Here is a 19,619-nt window from a genome sequence, read left to right as displayed (position 1 = left end):
CTCACCGAAAAAAAAAAAACTTAATCGGCGAAACGAAAAGAATATATTCGGCAAAAAGAACGTAATATATGAAACAAAACAATGTGCCTAAAAGAACGCAATCGCTGATACAAAACATGTCAAAAAGAAAATAATCGTCGAAAAGAAACAACTCCCCGAAAAAATTATTCTCCGTCGCTGCATCGCGCGGGTACACTACTAGTATGTATGTATATATATATATATATATATATATATATATATATATATATATATATATATATATATATATATATATATATATATATATATATATATATATATATATATATATATATATAAGATTATTGTTTATTTATTTACACATTGTACAAGTTCACGCCTACGGTTTGATGTAATTTTTTAACCCCTTTCTTTTATTGGATCGCTTAATTCTTGTACATCTTCCTCAGAATATGTGTTTGCTACTTAGGTTATCAGTATATGGTGATGTGTGTATTTTTTATTCAGTCTTGTGGGTTACTTTTATGTGTACGTTAATAAGATTTTAAAAGGAAATGTTGCCTAATGCTTGATATTATATTTTTAAGAATAAGCACATGGTATCCCCACTTGACTGCTAACTCAAGTAACCTTAGTAGACCTTTTAACTTCACTCTTATCAAAACTTCAAATTTACAAATAAAAACTTATACAAGGATGTACACATGTGTTTTTTGAAACACTATAGATACAAACTTATATATATATATATATATATATATATATATATATATATATATATATATATATATATATATATATATATATATATATAAAGATATACACAACAATATCACACAATATCTGCAAACACAAGCAAAACATCATGATGTCAAGATCCACATGAACACAGTCGCCCATCCGGTAAGTGCAAATGTGGCTACTAAGTAAGTCCACATCATAAGCACCGAACATTCCTCTTGCCCCACACTGAACAATTGTGTCATTGTACCTGCATCCAAATAATTTATAATCTTAATTCTCTATCCAAATTCATTAATTCATTTTAATTTACATTAAAACAAGAATTACTTACTGATATTCATGGCAGGTGGCAGGGTGTACTGAATCAATAATAGGAAACTAAAGAGAGGGTCTGCAGGAAGTAGTTGTAGACTATCAGCTGCTTTGATCACAAAGATTCCAACAATGGGAGAAATAACATATCGTATACAGATGATTGTAATAATGATATTAGGCCTGATGCTTGCTCTCTTTAAACCTGTAATAAATTTTGTCAAGAATATAAATTAATTATAAGTGACCAAGTGTTTCTATGATTGTTTAGGTTTTACCTTGTATTAGATTGCCTCCTAGTATAAGAGTGATACAAGGTAAGGTTCCATCACTATATAACAAAGTAAGAAAATGTTGTTAAGATAGATGCCAATCCAAAATAGTGCTTCTTAAAAAAACTATAATCGGATAAACATACCCAAGTAGTGTGACAGAATCTTGGATAACTCGTAAAGGAGAATCAACCCCCATCACAAGCTTTTTCAGCCATGGGGTCGCCCCAAAAATCATTCCTAAAATCTGAGGACATATATATATATATATATATATATATATATATATATATATATATATATATATATATATATATATATATATATATATATATATATATATATATATATATATATATATATATATATACACACACACGATTATTAGATTATATTATATGTGTCAAGAATACTAGTGTATAGTAAGTGGATGCTTAATTCATAACACTTACAGAACCAATGTTTGGAGGAGACAGCAGTTCCTCCAAGAATTTGTGGAGTATTTCTGCTAGTTTACATGAGGATTCTTCTTTTTTATCATCACTGCTTACAGATCCTTCGTGTATAGTCTGCACATATCAATGGATAATGAGATTAACTGTATAATATAATATATCTATCAATATATAAGTTACATGAACTGTACATGCTTACAAGTTGGATTTGTTTTTTATCACTAGTCGGGTATGATAATGGAACAACTAAATCGATATATTCTTGGCTTTCTACACTTAGAAGACATGTTTTTTCAGTTGCATTCATGTCTTTGTTGGGTTCCTGTTGTGATTGGTCTTCGACCTCTTTCAAATACCTTAAACTTGAGTTTTTTATCAATTGGAAAGTGTATGTCCAAATGTAGAAGCTGCCCAACTGTATCATAATTTTTGAATTAGGATCCAATAATTGTGAAATCTAAACATCATCACAATACGAAACAATATAATTGTTGATGTAGCTTATAGAGGATGAAACAAAATTGAGTTAAATTAAATGAACAAGTTAAAAGCTAACTCACCGCTAGGGAGAATGATGAATATGCAAATCCTTTTGACTTGCAGATACTATGTTCTCCAAATGGGCTTCCAGCTTCGGTGCAGATTGCAGGGACAATTATCAATAGAATGTTTCCTAGGTTTCCTAACGTGTAAAAAAAATAATAACAATATAAAAAACCCTTATAATTTTGAGAAAACGAAGAAACACAAATTTCAAGGTTATTTCCATTATGATTTAAAAGCATGTTTGAATTTGATAACTCTAGAGAATCTTGGCATGTGTCTATCGCCGAAAGTCTCATTGCAAAAATGTTTAGTAAAAGTTCACTTGGTAGCAAATTTGGAAATATTAAAGAGAATTTTCATATTATTGATATGTTATATGAAAATATTAAAAGAAGAGATATTCACAAAGATGAACATTAGAAATGAAGGAATATTCTGAAATGATTAACTTTATATAGAACGGAAAAAATGATTATCTATTCTGAAACACTGCATTCTTGACTACTTAGAAATCAGTGAGACATGACATAACATGATCTAAATATGGCATTTTGGATCGACATAAGAGACATTTCGGAAAGTCCTTAATTCCATATTCATATGTCAGACGTGAATTCAAAAAAAGAAAAATTATTTATGTGGGTTTAGGGTATTACTATTTATCTGTATCTCAATATACAATTTTGTTATTTAAAATGAGTTCATATAATAAGTTTTTTTAAGCACTGTTTGTAGTGGAGGGCGATGGGAGCAAATCAACGACATTATACAATATGTGGCATCAAACTACACATGTTATGGTGTGAACTTAACCTATGATATTAGCTTTAGTCGGTTGATTAGCTTGGTGGCTTCCAACTTCAGACTAATTAAAATATTTTTGTCTTTCGAATGTCCCGGATTGAATGTTGTTATGTAGATAATTTTTGAAAATCATGTTTAATTAATATTTTATTATTGTTGTTACTGATAATCCTTCGAAGTGATGTTTGCCGATGAGTTACATGTCAATATCCTAATCCCACTACATATCCATTTCCTAGGAAATGGGGTTGTAATTTATTGCTTATTCCGCGAGTCCTCTTAACACAAGGTACGAAACACAATTTTCTTACGATGGACATGTATAGACACTAATGGAGTCATGGGCAACGTAAATGTAAGTAAGTCTCTCTCGTCATGAATAAGCCATAAAAAAATGGTAGGTGATTTCATAAAGGATATATGGATGATAATAAAGAGAACATGTTGCAAATAAAGGCAATGACTTTTCAAAAAAAATGTTTTTTATATAAAATTTAAAAAATGGGTAATGAAGTTTCACAAAATCTGATAAAATGAAAAAGATTTTCTAAATTCTAATATGTCTGATGGTACATATAATAAATATTAATTGAAATGCTAATTTTCAGTAATATTACCATAATTATATTAGATTAAATATTAATTACAAATAATATTATTTATAATTAATATATTTTACATTTAATGATGATAATTACACATAATTAATGTTTATCACATTTAATTATTATAATGTTTATTATAATTAATAGTTCAATTAATGTTTCTTATATATGTTCTTAGGACACTTATTAGAAAATTTCATAGTTCAATTAATATTTCTTATATGTATTTTTAAAGTATATATTAGAAAATCTCAATAAAAAAAGTTTTTTTTAAAATCTACCTTCATATATAAACAAATGACAAATATAAGTACCTGTAGAGCACATAGCAATCAGTAGGCCCTCCAAGTGTGGTTTTGGTTTAATTAGTTTTGCTGCTATCCACCCCAATGTCCCTCCAACAATAAATGTCATTCCAATATTTAACGGCATAAACCACCTACATAATTTGAGATATTATGTTATCACCATAACAAGTATTAATTAGTATATTTGTCGTGTAAAATGAATACTAATGACATCAAATCATCTTTATGTATGTTTGTGCGCGCATACACACATGCACAACCATATAAGTTCTTACCAAGAGATAATGTCTTCAAGGTTGACGGTTTTTGCAAGACTAGCAAAGATAAGTGAGGGAGTAAATGCCACGAAAACAATCTACAAAACGTTACATTCTATTAAACCGATTGGTTGAAACTTAGAGAATCCATAATGATGAGTTCAATGGAAGGGTTGAACGAGGTGACAAGTCTAGTTGTCATTCAATGGATGAAACTCTATCATAATGAGATGTCATCTTGTCATTCAATGGATTTGTAGTTCAATGGTGATTGAATTCTTCAATGCAAAAAAGGAAATTTTATAATCTTAAATGCATACTATAAATTATCTTTTGTAACTTTGTGTTGAACTTTATAGAGTTCAATGCATTGTATGAAAAATGATTGAGTTGTAAGGAATATAGAAAAATAATGCGGTAATCCATTGAACTCTATAAAGTTCAATGCAATCAGGATGTCCTTAAAAATAACAAATAACAAATAAAGTAATACAAACTCAAATTGTGTATTTGATCGGTAAGAAGTAGTAGTTTTAACATGTCAAAGTTTTCAGGCACTCACCTTATTTAGTGACTTGCGGGCATCACCAGAGAGAACATTGAAGTAATTGGTAGCCATGATTGCTCCAATTACACTCACTAGCAATACCTCCAAAATCGGCATTGATGCCACCTCAAACAATGACCAAAACCCCATTTCTCTCCCTCTAAAAATGGTGGTTCTAAAAATGTTTCTGATGCAACTTTTTTCAATTTCTCCTTTCTTTGTGTCTACCTTTTTCTTTTTATATTATACAAGGGTGTTGCTAATCAACGAAAGATCCTGGAAAATGTTGGACCATGAAGCCAACGCGAGCTTAAATTCATGAAGATTTCAAACAAAATAATAAGAGAGTGACTTGAAAATTTAAAGAAACACTAAATGGAAAAAATGATACAAGAAACACTTAATGAAGGACCAAAACACCATTCCTCTCCCTCCATTCCTCAACGAAGGTTAACATCAACTCTCCAAACTGAAGTGGAACATGTGAATTTTGCTTCTATGTTCTATAGCATGATTATTTAAATGATAATAACAACTCGATATCATTGTTCGTGGTTAAAATAAACACACATTTGATTCTCTGTAGCATTTAAAATTTTCTTACGAATTTTATTTATTTTCTAGAACGATTAATACATATCCTTTAAGAATATCATGTCCAAAAACATCATGAAACAACGAGGATGTTGTGGTAAACATATGGTATAACATTATTGGATATGATATCGAATACAAAAATCATAAATTCATTGAGTGTGACATTGATCTTCAAAATATTAATCGATGTTTCTACCTTTAAATGGAAGTATGAATGTACATCTCTACATCCTCATTACGTCATTTATTAGGTCATCCGTTATACTAACCACTAAACACTAGAGTAATGGGTACCAACTCATCACAACATTCAACCACTAAAATGCTGAGAAATAGAGAGAAAAACAAATTGATTAGATGTGGTGATCCGTGTTCACCACAATTGACAACGAAATTGCTCCACCACTAACCACCACAAACACATGTGATGGTGTTAATATTTGTGGTTAATGGCCACATAGACCACAAACCATTTCATGATAAATATATCATATGGTCTTACGAGTTTCTAGGTATTATTGTTTACAACTATTATATCATAGATTTCTGTAATCATAATATGTCCAACTATTTAATATTTTTAAATTAAGAGTTTTTCAGACATCAGTTTAGTTTTCCAACACATAAATACCTATCTAGATAGACAGCAAATACATCATAGTTAATTATTTATTAGCTAATGATTATATTGTTTTTCTACAAAGTAATTATTTTCTCTCTTTCATATATATATATATATATATATATATATATATATATATATATATATATATATATATATATATATATATATATATATATATATATATATATATATATATATATATATATAATGCTTGGTTATAAAGTGAATGAACAAGTATTGTGTGGACGTGTAGATAGTGTTATTCTATGAGAATTACTAAGTTAATAACTTGTTTAGTAATATGAATACATTCAACCTCACACAATTCTTGTCACTTCCATGCATTTTCATTAATTCTTATTCATTTTTGTTTTCATGCATTGTTTTTCATACATTTTGATTCAATAAATATTCTGACAGAATGAGAATAATAATAATAATAAATTCTATAACAACCTTATAGACGATTTAATTAGTGAAAATGTGTGATAATGACAATAGTTATGTAAGATCAAACATATTCAGATTATCAAAAAACATATTTTCTTTGTCATTCTCACAGAATAACATTGTCCACACGTCCGTACAATAGATATCAATCTACATTTTAACCTCTCTCTCTCTCTCTCTATATATATATATATATATATATATATATATATATATATATATATATATATATATATATATATATATATATATAAAGAATGGCGAAGTCCTTTGAATCAAATTACATTAACATCACCTTCTATTATATAAGACTTTTTACAAAAATATAATTTTTTAAATACTTATTTATTTGTATTATACTTATTATAGTTATGATAGTTTATCGAAATATAATTTTTTTTTAACCATTATTAGAAAGAGAGATGAAAAAAAGTAAACCTATAGTATAGACTTCTATGTATATAATAAAGGGAAAACTGCAATAAAGTCCTTACATATTGGTCTTGTAATCGATTTAGTCCCTATATATTTTTTTTATTCAATTAAATCCCAAATACCGGTAATCGTATTCAATTTAACCCTTTGATCCGGTCAACATGTCATCCAACTTTCAAAAATTACATTTTTGGCCCATATTTCAAAATTTATCAAAAATTTGGTCCAAAATTTACACGTTTGATCCAGATTTTAAATTTTGTTACAAATTTGGTCCAAACTATACCATTTTTTCCCCAAATTTTAGAATTTTATTATGAATTCGTCTTAACTTTAGTTTTCTTTACAACTTTTTTTCTCAAAGAATTGTTCCTAATATGTATTTTCTTTATAAAATCATATTAATACACAAAAAAACATATTTTCATTTAAAAAACTTATATTTTCTATATAAAAACTTTTTTTAAAAGCTTTTTGTATATGAAATATCTAGTTATAAACATATATATATATATATATATATATATATATATATATATATATATATATATATATATATATATATATATATATATATATATATTAAGTATATAAATATATAAAAATCCATTTTTATAAAAAAATGTATACAAAAACGTATTTTACAAAAAAAATGTATACAAATGCGTATCACCTTTATATATATATATATATATATATATATATATATATATATATATATATATATATATATAATACGTGTTTGTAGACATTTTATAAAATCGTGTTTGTATACATCTTATAAAAACGTGTTTGAATAAATTTTTATATAATACGTGTTTCTATATATTTTATAAAATCGTGTTTGCATACATTTTATAAAATGTATACAAATACGATTATATATATATATATATATATATATATATATATATATATATATATATATATATATATATATATATATATATATATATAATAGGTGTTTGTATACATTTTTTAGAAAAACCGATTTGTATATATTTATATATTCTTAATAAATATTTAATTTTATAACTAAATATTTCATATATAAAAACTTTTTTTTAAAAAGTTTTTATATAGAAAATATAATATTTTTAAGTGAAAAACGTTTTTTTTTTTATATAAATATGATTTTATATTGAAAAAACATATTAGAAACAATTCTTTGAGAAAAAATGTTGTAAAGAAAACTAAAGTTAGGATGAATCCATAATCCAATTCTAAAATTTGGGTAAAAAGGATAAATTTTGGACCAAATTTGTAATAAATTTTAAAATCTGGACGAAAGTATAAAATTTTGACCAAATTTGTATTAAATTTTGAAATTTGGGCTAAAAATATAATTTTTGAAAGTTTAATAACCTGTTGACCGAATCAAAGGGTTAAATTGAATACGGTTACCGGTATTTAGGATTTAATTGAATAAAAAAATATATAAGAACTAAATCGATTATAAGACCAATATGTAGGAACTTTATTGTAGTTTTCCCTATAATAAAACTCTTAAATTAAAAGTCCATTATTATGTAAACTTAAACAGTTAAACTATTCTTTTGAGATGAGAGCCTAATGGTTGAAGATTTGAATTTCATATAGATTTTTTAGGTTTCAAATCCTGATACACCTAAAATATTATTATTAGTGTTCTGTAATTAACCTTCCAAATAAGTGTTGGAATAGTTGACATGGACCGCTCATATAATATTGTTTACTATCTTTTAAAAATAACTTTAAGCTGAGTAAAACTCATTTTTAAAACAATTTAAGTCAGTCTTTAGTAAGTATGATAAACCACGATAATTTCAGTTCTTAGCCACTCAATTTTGTTCTTTATCTTAGTATGGGAACAACTGAACCAGAAAAACTGAAAAAAATGTGGTACGAAATTACGAATTGCTTGAGGCAACACTCGGAGTCTGCATCTGGTTTAGGACCCACCAAAGGGAATAATTCGGTTTGGGCCTTGGGTGCATTATGCTGTTGCGGAAGTTGCCCGATGAGGAAGCATTATATTCATTATTGACCCAGTTAGAGTTCGCAACTTTTTTATGATGATAATGTCCCTACCATGGCATTATTGTCTTAAATTTAAAATTCGTTGGTAAAATGAAATAATTGGGGAATTCGTAGTGATTAATGCTTGTAGGTTGATACACATCCATAATTACACGTGGCAGGTTACTTTAGGACAACGTACATGTGTAATTAGATGAAACATGTACACTATCTTTTTTATTTTTTATTAGAGGGTCAATACCAAATTAGTTTTAGGCCCATCATGCCAGAGCAAAATCATTAAGGCTACTAATATTTCAGACACAAACTTTGAATTTTTATTCACTTTAATAATAAGGCTACCATCGTTGAGGCTATATATATAATCGATATAGAGAATTTAGAAATATGTTTTATGGATCGAACTTATTTAATATTGAATTTTTATTAGTATATTGTTTATTGTATATAGTAACATGCTTACACTAACATAAAAAAGCAATGACAGAACCCTTAAACGGCAATGGGAGGCTATGGCCCCATGTTTTTCAACACATGGGCGGAGCTTTATTAAGACGAGGGGGAGCTGTGGCCTCTATTGATTTTTTTTTGTTACAAATAGGCTCCGATACTTTAATTTTATACATATTAAACCAAAAAATATAAAATTTTGGTTGTAGCCCCCTGCTTACGGATCCTTATACATATTATATTTTCGGTCCTTCAAATTTTGTGTTGAAGCTCTAAACCTGCTTCAACATACATATATATTCACAATTTACATGAGGATAATGCAAAATCAATTTTTGCCTCATCAACGGAAATGCTAATGGGCCTTGATCGACGAATCTCCTATTTTGATCTTTGAAATATTGTAATTGTGTTCAGTGAATGCCTAGTCTCTATACGTAATGGGTTAGAATTCTTAGGAACTCAATGACCGAATGTGTTGCCGAACCTATGAGTATATGAAATTTGGGAATAAACTTATTTCAATGTCCGGTATGGAAGTGATTTTGTTTCGTTAAAAACTCAATAATTTGATTTTATGATTGTTGTTTGTTAGTGTCTAAGTCTCAAATTGAATGATTTTGTGGAGTTCGATATGAATGTATACAACATGTGAAGATTTTACATGTGTGTCAGAACTCATTTGCCTAATTTTGGTACTTGTTGTGTGTGACTTTGGTCTTTCTATATATGTGGTTAATAGGATTGAAAGTTTTTCTTGGATATTCTTATTTTTTACATATATTGGATATTATGACGTTTCTTTTCCAGATTTCTGCTCTGGTTTGAGTCAAGATGATAGACATGGACAGAGACAAGCGAACGAATAATGGATGGGAGTGGACTCTTTCTAGAAAAAGAAAATGTATGAATCGGAATGACGATGATCACAGAATGAAAACAAATCAAACGAACCCCAATTTTAAAAATTGGAGAATATCACAACTACAATCTATATTACAAACTTCCCTAATTCGTTTGAAAACAAGGATTTGTGGAATTTGTGTGATGATCATGCATTGGTGGCTAACGTTTACTTTGCAAAGATGCTCTCTAAGATTGGCAAACATTTCACTTTCATTAGATTCGTGCGAATTTAAGATTGTAATGCATTGGTACGTACTTTAAATGATATTTGGATTGGTAACTTTCATATCTTTGCATCGGTCGCACGTTTTGATCTTAAAGTTAATAGGCATACCTCTATTTCTGAAAAACCTTCTAAGGTGGATAGGGTGAAACACAATAATACATGAATGGGGTATGGGGGCCACCGATCCTTTGCAGATGCTCTTAATGGCACTAAGGGGACGTCTAATAAACCAATTATCAAGAAATCAATGACTCTTGATGATAAAGATTTACTAGTTATGGATGATTATTCATGTATTATTCTTGGGAATTTACGTGAGGTTCATGCTTTTCCCAATCTGTATACGATTTTTGAGAAATAGGGTTATGATGAGGTTTTGATTAATTATGTTGGTGGAACATGAATATGGTTGGATCTTCAATTAAAGAAGAAATGAGATAAGTTTAAAAAGGATCAAGATAATACGTGTTACTTTGTTGACCTCAAACCAGTTACTAGGAGCTTCATAGTGGAGGATAGGATGGTGTGGTTGGAAGTTGATGGATTACCTTCATGTAACTTTATGTGTATGGTCCTCTGGTGTTTTCAAGAAAGTGGCGAGTCTATAAGGAGTTTTGTTATTTATTCATGACGATATTCAAGAAAGTGCGATTAATAGACGCTTATGTGTTAAAACAAAACAAAAGAATATTATTTCTAAAATGGTAGAAGTATATGTAGATGGTAAAAAGTATGAAGTGAGAGTAAGAGAATTATCTTCTTGGGTTAAGAATGTTGAAGACAATGACAAGAAAAAACAAAAATGGTGTGACTATTTAGATGATGATGTAAGTGACTAAGGGAGTGAGGAGGGAGAAATAATCAAAGCGAATGATGAAGGTAGGAATGACGAACATGTTAGTCCCTTTATGGGGACTGGAAAGGACTGTGAAAGTCAGCAAATTGAAGTTGCTTCTGCTATAACCCCTCTTAGCCAAACTAGAAAAGATAAAGTGATTGTTAAAGATGCTTAAGATGAAGAAATTTCCTCAAATATAGGTCCAATCATGTCAGGTGCGAACAATGGGCTTGCACTTCAACAAGTTCGCTCATTTGAGAGGATTAAAAAAATCTTATGTGCATACACATGGGTCTAATTCCTTATTAGCTCCTCCAGGTTTTAATGGGATCAAGTTTCAAACAGATAATGAGATAGCATCTTCTGGGAAGGCTAGATGTGAGGGTATATCTTTTCATGTAGAGAAGCATGTTTCCTCTTTCTCAGTGATGTTTGCTTTTGGAAAGATTAGTAAAAAGCTATAATATATAGGTTCCTTTGGAATGGATGGAGGTTCTTTGATCGATGGGTTAACATGTTCGATAGAGATTGGTCTTGATTTAGGCCATGATATGACAGGTTGTTCGGAAATTCTAGAGGCATTACTTGAAAGAATGGGATAGAAAATGGCAGATCGATGAATTTAATGTCGCTTAATTCATGTGGAATTGGAGACTGTTTTGAATGTTGTCTTATAATGAGGTTATGTTCTTTGCATGATATTACTTTTATGGGTATTCAAGAATCGAGAATGGTTTTTGTTGATTTATTGAAGCTCAAGAATCTAGAGGGAAATTTTCATTTTGATTTTTCAAGCTATCCTGCCAGGGGTAGATTAGGTGGTATCATTTCTTTGTGGGATATGGCTATTTTTACGAAGATTAAGATGCGGGGTTTTGATCATTTCCTTATGGTGGAAGGAGTTTGGAGTTTTTATCAGTTTCGTGTTATGTTATTTATGTTTATGCCCCGCAAGATACTTCTAGAAAACGACAGGTTTGGATTGACATTCTCTCGTTTATGCATCAGAACTTTGGCCCTTATATTGTTTATGGAGATTTCAACATCGTGAGAAATCAATCTGAAAGGATGTGTTCTGTTGTTTGTTCGTCTTCTGCTGCTGATTTTAATCGTTCTATTATGGATGAAGGTTTTACTAATGTTCCGATGGGCTGGTTCTCTTTTACTAGTCTCTAGACACGGAGACAAAATGTCTAAATTAGATAGGTTTCTTATTACTGATGAAGTGTTAGTCACTTTCCCTTCATTGTGTTTGGAAACTATTAGCATTCCCAGTTTAGATCATAGATTGATTATTTTGAAGACGAAGTTCTTGATTATGGCCCTATTCCTTTTAAAACTTTTAATTCTTGGATGGAGCATGATGTCTTTCAAGATTTGGCGATCTCGGCTTGGGAGGAAAATCCAGGAACTAATATCACGAGTAAACAGATTTTTCTAAAACAAAAACTCAAAAGACTCAAAAAGATTCTTCAAAATTGGAAAGGAGAGATAATAAATTATATGAAAAATGAAAGTTCTCACATTGCTGAGAAAATTAATGATATTGGTAAGATTATTGATGGAGGGAGTACTCAAGATTTGACGAATGAAATGTTTAATTTGGTGATACAACTTAAAGTAAAAGATCTTATTAATATGAATGATGTGATGCAAAAGTAAAATTGAGGTGGAGCGTCGAAGAAGACAAAAATTCTAAATTTTACCATGTTATGCTTAATGGGAAAAGAAGGGTTTTGCATATTCAAGGTGTACAACAAGATGGTGATTGGGTGACGATTTCTATAAAAAGAAAAAAAAATTGTTGATGCTTTTTAAAGTGGATTTTGAAAAGGCTTTTGAGTCAAGTTGGTCTTTTTTAGATCGTATCATGACATTTATGGGCTTTCCTCATAAATGGCGCTTGTTTATTAGCATTTGTCTCGAGACTTCTAGATCTTATATTTTGGATAATGGGAGCCCGACTAAAGAGTTTTTTTTAGAGAGAGGTGTTTGTCAAGGAGATCCTCTTTCTCCATTTCTTTTCATTCCGGCCATAGAAGGCTTGCATGTAGCTATTAAAGATGCCATGCAAGCTAATCTTTTTTCAGGAGCTTCGGTTGGTAATCATAAAATTATCATGTCTCACTTGTTTCATGTAGACGACGTCTTTTTTTAGGTGATGGGAAGTTAATGTTGAAAATGTGGTGCACATCCTTCATTTTTTTTCATCTGACTTCGGGCATTCGGATAAATTTATACAGATCTAATCTGTTTGGTTTCGGGATTAATGGGGAAGAGATTTCTCTTCTGACTGATGGAATTGGATGCAAGGCAAGTAAACTTCCTTTTGTCTATCTCGGGATTTGTATGACTGAAAACATGGTTGATGTTGCTGGGAGGACCTCGATTATCCATAATTTTCAAGAAAGACTTGCTAAATGGAAAATTTTGTTACTTTCTATTGGAGCGAGATCTATGCTTTTAAATTCTGTTTTGGGGTTTTTAGGAATTTACTTTTTCTCCATTTTCCTAATGCCAATTTCTATTAAAAACTACTTTGAGAGTTTGAGGTCTCGATTTTTTTGGGGTTCAAATTCTAATGTTAGAAAAATTCCTTTGGTGAAATGGGACCTTGTTATGACTTCTAAAGATAAAGGAGGTTTAGGTATTGGTAGTCTTGGGAATTTTAATCATGCCCTTCTTTAAAAATGTCATTTGAGATGTCTTATGGATAAGGGTTTGTTATGGGTAAAAGTCATTAACTCGGTTCATAAATAGCAATATGGGTTTCGGTTTGGTGAGACTTTGGTCTGAGGCTCGAGGGTGTAGGCTGGGATCTTAAAATCGATAAATGATCTTCATGTAAAAGGTGTTATTCCTCATAACATGGTTGTTCGAGTTCTTGGAGATGGCTCTTGGATCCGCTTTTGGCTTGACATTTAGATTGGAAGCCTACCTTTAAAGCAAAGGTTTTCGCGTCTCTTCTCGCTTCATATGAGTAAAGATTGTTTCATCTCGGATCTCAGAGAAGATGGTGTTTGGCGGTGGGAGTGGAGGCGACATTAGGGTTGGGTTAGAATTCCACATAATTCAATAATTTGATCCAAAATGTTACTTTTACTTCTCATGCAGATTCTTGGGAATGAGGCTTGAATAATACTAGAGTCTTCATTGTTTTTGATGTTAGGAAGGCTCTGGACGATTTTTTTCCTTCTGACTTCGAATACTAAATCTAGATGGAACTGTTTTGCGCTGAGAAAAGTAAACATTTTTACGTGGTGATTGATGTTAAACAGGCATCCTTTAAGACAAGCGCTTGTTGATAAAGGAATTGATGTTCCTTCGGTGACCTATCCTATTTTTCATGGTGATGTTGAAACTATTTCTCACTTGTTTTTAACTTGAGACTTGGTCGTCGACATATGGAAGAATATTTTCAGATGGATAGACCAACAAAGTGTGAGTATGACTTCGGTTTCTCAGATATTTGTAGGGCTGGATTCACATCTCTTTCTTGTGCCAAGAAGAGGATGGTTGATCTGATTATAATTACTATGTTTTGGGTTATATGGTGATACCGAAATGATGTGGTTTTTGGAGGAAAGAAGTACCAGAAACATATTATTTTTGATTCTATTAGGGATTTTTCTTTTGCTTGGTTTAAATCTAGAAACTTGAAAAATAATTTTTTTTTTTTTTTTTGTTGAGTGGTTGAAAAATCCTCTCAATGGCATTTTAGTGTAACTGTTCTTCTTTCTCTTCCTCTACTGTCTTACTAGAGTTGTTTGTTTCTTAATAATATTTAGCTGTTCAAAAAAAAGTAAAGAGTTATAATGAATCATGGATATGTGATCGTCACATACTAGGAGACTAGATATTTTTGTAGCTGCTATTATCCATAGATTTTAAATATTATAACGCTTCTAATAGTTCATGAAAGCATGCTTCTTTCTTTAATTGGGGTTTCCTTATATGCTTGTGTGTTTGAGAAAATGTTTTACTAAATGTTGATGTTGGTGTAGATAGTGATCACTTTTAATTGACTAACAAATTTCATGTGTTTTTCATCCTTGGCTTCAGAGAATGTAATGTCTACTTCCCCATTACACTTTTACTTTTATATATTTCCATGTGGATACAATATTATAGTTATAAGAAAGGCTTACAAGGATTCGTATATGTGAACTACTTGCTAAATGGTAATAATATATAACTAGTCTATGTTTTAATCCATATCTAGTAAAATTGATAAAATTCTCAAAGACGTTTCACAAAAAATAGGTATAACAATAGGATCGGACAGTAATCAAAATTTGGATTTTATTTATAGATATTGTATGTTCACTTTCTTTAATTAATATTTAGACTCACTTTCCTTAAATACTCGACCAAAATAATTTTTATTTAGGCACAAAAGAAATCAATTTACATAAAGTATATTTAGATTGTTAAAATCTGAAAGATCACGAAAGTATGGATTATATAAGCTATTTATACTCACAAAGGGGTTAAGATTACTGAAAAAATGGTTTGTGAAAGATACCAACGATTATCATGAAGTTATAATTGTTTTCATATTTTTCAAAATAGTCAGCAACATATTAGCAGAGTAGGTTGCTAAGAAGACTTGCTACTCAATGAAGTAGGCTTCTTAAGGGGACTTCGCTACTAAGTAGAATGGCTGCTTTAGCGGACTTGGATACTCAACATATTATATTGCTCAAACAAACTTGGCTACTCATAGAGTGGGCTTTCAAGTAAAGTAGACCACTCAAGTAGAGTAGCACTAAGGAGAGTGGCACAAAATAAGTATAAACAATGTCAGGGGCTCTTCCCCTTGGATCTCATATCGTCTTTAGGATCAAACTACTCTTATATACAAGTGTCCAAAAATACATATATTTTGGTGGAAATCCTTATGAAAAGATCACAAGTCAATTAAACTTGTATTTATAAAATCGATGAGGGTGTGAGGATGCTACAAGAAAATCGATGGAAGTAAGGGTGCGAAGGAATGAATAAAATAGTCAATTCAAGGTATCTATTTATAATGCCAAAACTAGATTCATTATATAATGCAAACACTTCTAACTACCAACCAAAAACTTCTAAATGTGTTTCCCATCATATTACTAATTTTTACAATCCATCAAAATCTAGTTTTGTATACTAATCCACCGTGTAAGAATACCCCGGTCGATTATTACTCAAGTTTTGCCAAAAACAAGCATTACATCGATTTAGAATAATTGTTGCATCCCCAAAATACTTCACTTTAAAATTTTAAATAGATAAAGTACAATCGCAAATGGATTCGATTTTTGTAAAGAAGTTTGTAATAACCGATCAGAACAGATATCGTCAAAAATGTACGCCAAAAAATCTAGAAGAAGGTGTTTCCATAATGAACGTGATTTATATTTCATTTCCATTATTATAGGCTTCATTTTTTTAATAAGAAATTATTTGTTTCTTATTTTGGGATAATATATTAATTTATTGGAAAATTGATAAATTACCTCTATCAATCGATTACCTCCAACCCACTAAACTCAATGTTACATCATTTTTTCTCTTTTATTTTTTTCATCTTTCTCAACCCACAACTAACGAAAACTGTATCTTTTTGAACATATTCAACCAATTCAATTAAAAAAAATACCAAACAATCAAGATAAAATCTTAATTAGCAATAGAGTTACTTTAGGTACTACTCCCTCTTCAAAGAATTGTTTAACTGATTTCACTAATTCACTTCATCATTTCTCTTTAATTTATCTCTCTGTTTCTCTTGTACCATGTGTTTTAAAAATTATACCTTATTTGTTTTGTATTTTTTTTAATGAGTGAGTTGAGTGGTTTGAGAAAGATAGTATCTCCGTATGTTATGAGTTGGGAAAAATGATGGAAAAAAAAAAAGACAAATTAATGTGACAATAGGTTCAGTGGGTTATAAGGGAATGACTCCTTCCTCTCTTAGCGAAACAAATCACCAGCCCATATATATATATATATATATATATATATATATATATATATATATATATATATATATATATATATATATATGGGTAAAGTGAATATATCTAACAACCTTATATAAGCTTAGGTACCTAATTCCATAATACTAGATTGTATTATATTTACATTGTAATTTCCTAAGGTTCTTAAACTTCAACCCCATAACTTGATTACTTCCAAAATCTTTGAACTTTCACCAATATCTTTCTTTTACATCACATCTTTCTATCGAATACCACCTGATGGGTTTCATATCCTACCGCTACAAATGAAAGGATGTAGGAGAAATATAATGATGAATTTCCAACATTTTTTGAAGTAAATCAAGTTTAGGGATAAAGTTTAAGAACCTTGGATGATTGTAATAAAAATTTAATGCAAAATAATGTAGTTTGATGAGGTTAGGTACCTAAACTTATATATATATATATATATATATATATATATATATATATATATATATATATATATATATATATAGCACTTGAAATATTTAAAAATCAAGTCAAGACCATAAACGCTACTTCAAATATAACAAATACCAAACGTTATTCTCGAAATAGTTTATAACCTTTTAAAAAATATAATTACCATAAAGATGGTCTTATTGTAAACTAATTAGATTGTTATTTCAACTTAACTCTGTTTTGGCTGGAACCATTAATCTGTTCATCTAATCGGCTTTCAAACCAAATCAAACTGATTTCAATTGCTCAGTTAACATACATAAACGTTTAACCAAATTGATGTTGTATATAAATAAAACAAACTCATAATAAATTCATAAAAAAAAAAAAAAAAAAAAAAAAAAAAAAAAAAAAAAAAAAAAGATAAAACAGGATTCAAAACTTCAAATTCTATAAACAGAGTTAGAATATTAGAAATATAAGGTTTAAAAATCATTTAAAATACTATTCGTTTACAGCATTTATAAAACCAAATGAATAACATCAAACAAACCCAAGTGAAAAACGAAGGGGCCCTAGCTCCGTTTCTTTGCAGAGTGTATCAATGTACGTGTTATAATTATGTTTTTTTTGGAGTTGCATTCAGAAGAAACAAAAACGATTCTTCCGTTCTAACTTTTTGATCATTACGTTTACCGAATACAAATTCCAACGCATGCAGCATACATACATATATAGCAAAATGAAATGCCTTAAAAACATTTTCCTCATATTTATCTCCATTCCTACATGAGAGAGAGAGAGAGAGAGAGAGAGAGAGAGAGAGAGAGAGAGAGAGAACCTGGATGTGAACGTTATGTGCTAGCTCGAGCAGTGTGAATACTCCATAGACACAAACTCACAGATCGATGTGCATGTTATGAAGGCGATGATGGCAGTTATGTAGGTGGATCATGGATGAGGTGTTAGTAGTGATGTGTGTGGAGTTTGTATGTGTGGATTAATTCTGATATCAACCGCCACCACAATAGGACGAATGTAGATAAATTATTGCACATGACAAAGAGCGATAATTCATATATGTACAGATACATGGGACATATAATTGAGTAGAATAGTAGACCAACATGAATTCGAAAGCGACTTACTAGATTTTTTTCCTTTATATGTCATATTTGGTTTACAATTATTATTAAATATGTGGCATATAAGAAGATGATGATGGATGCATGTGGTGGTGACGTGGTTGCTGGAACCGAGGAGGAAGTATGTTCGCCACCTTTCATGATGATGAAGTCCCTACCATAGCATTATTCTCCTAAATTTGGAATTTGTACATAAAATGAAACAAATATGGAGAATTATTGCAGTGATTAATGTTCGTAGGTTGATGGATATACATTCATTGTTGGAAAATTAATTTAATTAATTTATAAAAATGGATTTTCTCCATTTTTAGCACAAATTTTGGACTATAAATATAATCAAAGTTATTGTTTATATATTCGTGTTCTTCTCCGTAATATCTACGTTTCGATATATGTCTAAAACGGATTAAAAATAAATGAGAAATTACTTGTCAAAGTATGACAATTAGAAAAGAAAAATAAAAGAGTTAAGTGGGTTTAAAACTCATTCCACATTAGTGAGAGAATGAAAAAGAAATTGGTTTATCATTACAAAGACTAACTATCTTTGTAAGACTTATTAAAACTAATGCTCTCTTTTGCACGCACAGGCAGGGCTGCAAACGCGAGCCAATTTGGCTTTGGCCATTGAACTTGTGTGCGAGCGCACGTTCTACGAACAGTTACAAAACGGATTAAAAGCA

General features: G+C 29.9%; 1 protein-coding gene across 4 annotated transcripts; it reads right to left on the bottom strand.

The window, feature by feature from the left end:
• Positions 1 to 781: 781 nt before the first annotated feature.
• Positions 782 to 18,808, bottom strand: LOC145031767 (protein PIN-LIKES 7-like). 4 transcript variants are annotated; one of them, XM_078980387.1, is made up of 11 exons: positions 18,630 to 18,808; positions 4,848 to 5,141; positions 4,304 to 4,383; positions 4,035 to 4,159; positions 2,326 to 2,447; positions 1,965 to 2,180; positions 1,763 to 1,879; positions 1,457 to 1,557; positions 1,317 to 1,369; positions 1,058 to 1,243; positions 782 to 973 (listed from the first exon to the last, which is right to left on the bottom strand). In XM_078980387.1, the coding sequence occupies exons 2-11, from the start codon at positions 4,980 to 4,982 to the stop codon at positions 846 to 848; spliced, it is 1,263 nt and encodes a 420-aa protein (XP_078836513.1). In that variant the 5' UTR covers positions 4,983 to 5,141; positions 18,630 to 18,808; the 3' UTR covers positions 782 to 845. The 4 variants fall into 4 exon arrangements, with proteins under 4 accessions (XP_078836513.1, XP_078836512.1, XP_078836515.1 ...); XM_078980386.1 differs by having other exon boundaries at positions 4,848 to 5,108; XM_078980389.1 differs by lacking the exon at positions 4,848 to 5,141 and having other exon boundaries at positions 18,630 to 18,805.
• Positions 18,809 to 19,619: the final 811 nt, after the last annotated feature.

Source organism: Lactuca saligna, chromosome 2 (assembly GCF_052625555.1).
Source record: "Lactuca saligna cultivar CGN05327 chromosome 2, ASM5262555v1, whole genome shotgun sequence".
NCBI classification, from domain to species: domain Eukaryota; kingdom Viridiplantae; phylum Streptophyta; class Magnoliopsida; order Asterales; family Asteraceae; genus Lactuca; species Lactuca saligna.
The sequence above is the reverse complement of the archived record's forward strand: the minus strand, read 5'-3'. Positions and strand labels throughout refer to the sequence as shown.

Coding starts and splice junctions, on each gene's coding strand:
- LOC145031767 (XM_078980387.1), bottom strand. CDS start 4,982: ATGGGGTTTTGGTCATTGTTTGAGGTGGCATCAATGCCGATTTTGGAG. Junction 2,448..4,034: donor GATTGCTATGTGCTCTACAG/GTACTTATATTT, acceptor TTTACACGTTAG/GAAACCTAGGAAACATTCTA. Junction 2,181..2,325: donor ATTCATCATTCTCCCTAGCG/GTGAGTTAGCTT, acceptor ATTATGATACAG/TTGGGCAGCTTCTACATTTG.